Here is a 3774-nt window from a genome sequence, read left to right as displayed (position 1 = left end):
CCAGTGCGACGTCCGAGGCCAGAAAGAAGCGATGGCTATAGACGGGGAAGAAGAGATGACCAGTAGGCAGCTGTGGGTGCTAGAAAAGATGGAGTTGGAGGTAGCTGCTTAGCTGCCCAAAGGGAAGCTTTTTTGTCGGCATCAACGATGCTGGATAATTCCTCGAGAGCGTTGCGTCCTTGATTCTAGGCAGGTCAGTAGGCACCACCGCCCTAAAATAACTGTCGTAGTTGTGCCTTACTGCGCGCTCCGGCATCACAACAGCCTCTACAAAAGAGAGTCGTCGCGCCAGGGCGACGCAGGCTTACGCACAACCAAGATCGAGGTCCGGCGCTGGGCAGGAAGCAGCTACGGCGCATGGGGAAGGGGCGGAGGATCTGGTGCTGTAGGGGTCGGCCGCGGCAAGGGAAGCCGCGGGGAGGGGGAAGTTGGTCTTGGCCTTGGGACTACGGAGCGGGATCACTGTGACGTCGTAGGCTCGCGCCACCTCCTTAGTGGCGTCGAAGGTGCTGAGCCAGACATAACTCTTCTTAACCGGGTCACGGATCTCCACCACGTACTGCCCCCACGACCGCTTCCTCCTCCCCCGGAACCGCACTTCCCTCCCCTGATCTCCGCCTCCCTCGCCATCCTTCGACCTCAGAGCCATAAGGCGTGTTGTTGCAGCGATTAGGTACATGTTTGGATTGTCGTGTCCCTTGAGGAGATGAAGTGAGGTGGAATATAAAGAGAGGCAAGGGACGCTAAGAGAAACGAGATAGTGGCAGCCGAAGCCAAACTCCCTTTTTCTGCTATAATGGATAGTGCCCTTTCAAATACCAAAACCCTCAAAATATGAAATGACCAAAATGCCCCTCTTTTTTCTCCTAATTCCTCAAGGGTCCCTCAGACATATCTGCATCAATAGCAGAGTCCAGATTTATTGTACACGACTCGTTGCGATCCAAGTACCATATTTAGACACTTGGATCCCAGCCCAAACTTTTTCAACATTTTCTTGAGCCGCTCAACTTGACCTTTCAAATTAGAATTTTCATCCTCAAGTTTTACAACTTGAATTGAAGTTCCAATTTGAACTTGGTTAACCAAGCTACTCAAGTTAACTTGCTCCTTAAGGTGGTCAATTTCCTTAAGAAGTAAATTATTTTGATTTTTAGACTTTGTTAATTTCTGAAACAAGCATTTAACTATTTTAAATATATTTGACTTGGAATAAATTGTTATCATATTTGAATCTTTAGAAATGGATACAGATCCATGCTTCTCTCGGACTCAGTATGGGTCTCAGACTCGTACTCAGAATCTTCATTTCTTGCCATAAGGGCAAGATGGCTCAAGCGCTTCGGTTCTTCCACGTCAGATTCATCGGAGGATGGCTCATCCCATATTACTTGGAGGGCTTTCTTTCTTCTTATCGACTTGGGCCTTTCTTTCTTCCAATTTGGGCATTCATTTTTGAAATGTCCCTTCTTGTTGCATCCATAACAAATCATCTCTTATTTGTTTTGTGTTTGGTTGTTTGGTGTCATCTTAGTGCTCCTTTTAAACTTCCTCTTAGTTAATAGTTTTCGGACCATGTTGACCAACTCCTCTTCATTGGCTCTGGTCTTGGTTTCTTTGCTTGATTCTGTATACAAAGCAATACCTTTCTCAACTTGACTTAAGTTAGACTGTTCGTGTAATTCTAATTCGTAAAATAGTTCATCTAGTTTAAGAATTGAAAGATCCTTAGAAACTTTGTAAGCATCTACTATTGATGCCCACAAAGCATTCTGTGGAAAAACATTTAGTGTGTACCTTATTGTGTTGCGGTTCTCCAGGTGGCGTCCGATCAGATGGAGGTCATTGAGGATGTCCTTTAATCGAGCGTATAGTTGCGAAGCCGTCTCTCGGGAAGCATTTTAATATTAAATAAATTATTTAAAAGTAAATCTCTTTTATTTACCTTGGACTCATCAATTCCTTCTGTTGGTGCGGGAAGCATCCAACAGTCGAACCTGTGTTTTGATTATGTCAAAGGGTCCATAGTTAAGTTGTTTTGTTATCTAACAAGTTAAATGAGATTGCGGGAAAGTCCTAAGTGTACTTAGGCAAAAGTCCTAGCTGCGGTTAGGCAGGTGGAAAACCCTAGGGGGAGGAAACCCTAGGTCCTAGGGGGTGGTAATCCTAGGTGGGAAGTCTTGGCGGGTCAAGGGCTTCGGGCAAAAGTCTTAGAGTCGAGGACTCTAGGTGGAAAGTCCTGGTGTCGCGAACCAGGTGAAAGACTGGGCGGGTCATGAAGCGGAACTCCAGCGGAAAGTCCTGGAGCCTCGGGCGCTGAGCAAAAGTCCAGTCGGTCTGGAGGATCAACTGGCAACAGGTAACCTCTCCTGAGTGGAGTAGGTGAGGACACATTCCCTGGTGACGGAATAGTAGGCGTTGGTTCGACCTAGGGTTTCCAGTTGGAAATTCGAAGTCAGAACCGGACAGTCCGACGACTGATAAATTTTATGTCTTATTATGTCCTAACTTTGTTCTGCATGGTATGTTGTACTAACGTACTTTGCAAGAAGTGAATTGGAGTGTTTGCCTCAAGTAACCTGGAGAAGCAACCTCGTAGCAAGGCGCGAGGGCGCCCTCATGGAGCTTGAGGGTTCCCTGGATATTGGCACGAGGAAGCCCTGGACACTGGCGTGAGGACGCCCTCATGGAGGTTGAGGGCGCCTTCAGGCGGATAGGCTGTGATCGGGTCGGAGCTCATCCATGCTGCGGATTCGGCGTGGATGAGGGTGTCCTCCATGCTGTTGAGGGAGCCCTCAACGGGCTTTATAAGGCAGGTTCGAGCGGCAGCAAAGAACAACAACGAAATCGCAATTTGTCTTCTCCGTACTGCTCAAAAGACGATCCAGAAAAGCTATAGCAAGACCCCGATAACCAGGAGCTTCAAACTTATTATTTTATGTTGTCGGTATATACTTTATTACTACTTTAATTGTATTTCAAAATGTAATATTCCCGTGCTTATAGTGATTGCCCAAAGTAAATGCTCAACGAGCGTGAGCCTTGGAGTAGGAGTCACCGCAAGCTCCGAACCAAGTAAATCTTGGAGTTCGTGTGTTTGTTATTTACTTTTCAGCTGTATGTTTTATTTCTGATTCTTTTGAAATGAAAGTGAAAGGCAAGAGTGCTATTCCCCCCCCCCCCCCCCCCCCTCTAGCACTTTCGATCCAACACCTTGGTGTAGCTTTACCAGATGGTCCCACAGTTCTTTAGCATTGTCGTAAGGCCCGACTCAATTCAACTCTTCCATTGTGAGCCCATACTAGATGGTGTTGATCGCCTTGTAGTTTAGTTATGCCTTCTTAATCATTGGGGGAGTCCAGTCTTCTGGTTCTAATGGCATTCCATCTTTCATTGGAGGTGTGCAATCTTTCAGTATTGTGAACCAAAGCTCGATGTCAGACTTAAGGTAGCACACCATTCTATTCTTCCAATAACTGAAGTTCTCCCCTTTGAATAGTGGAGGTCAGATGATGCTATATCCTTCTTGATAGAAATTTATCATACTTGCAGTCATAGAAATAATAAGAGAAATTTTCAAGACTCTCGTCTTGGGATTAGCAGTGCGAGATAAAGGAAATACGATTACAAGAAAAAGAAAATTTTTAAAAGAAAAGAAAAGGTTTTGAAAATTTGCTCAAAAAACTGTTAAGTAATTTCAGAGCTACCGAGATTTGATACCAACTGTAGAATCGAAAGAGTATGATAGAGCGAGGGCGGTGAATATCGCTCTTT

General features: G+C 45.5%; 1 protein-coding gene across 1 annotated transcript; it reads right to left on the bottom strand.

Annotated features, from left to right (window-relative positions):
• Positions 1-304: 304 nt before the first annotated feature.
• Positions 305-2688, bottom strand: LOC122042226 (ethylene-responsive transcription factor 4-like). The gene is made up of 2 exons (XM_042602236.1): positions 2542-2688; positions 305-808 (listed from the first exon to the last, which is right to left on the bottom strand). The coding sequence occupies exons 1-2, from the start codon at positions 2686-2688 to the stop codon at positions 305-307; spliced, it is 651 nt and encodes a 216-aa protein (XP_042458170.1).
• Positions 2689-3774: the final 1086 nt, after the last annotated feature.

Source organism: Zingiber officinale, chromosome 1B (genome assembly GCF_018446385.1).
Source record: "Zingiber officinale cultivar Zhangliang chromosome 1B, Zo_v1.1, whole genome shotgun sequence".
Lineage (NCBI taxonomy): Eukaryota > Viridiplantae > Streptophyta > Magnoliopsida > Zingiberales > Zingiberaceae > Zingiber > Zingiber officinale.
This window is presented reverse-complemented; position numbering and strand designations above follow the sequence as displayed.

Excerpts from the sequence above, each read along its gene's own strand:
- LOC122042226 (XM_042602236.1), bottom strand. The coding sequence starts at position 2,688 with ATGAGGGCGTCCTCACGCCAGTGTCCAGGGCTTCCTCGTGCCAATATC. Across the intron at positions 809-2,541 it reads TCCAATTCACTTCTTGCAAA|GGCACTATCCATTATAGCAG; the intron begins GTACGTTAGTAC and ends GGTATTTGAAAG.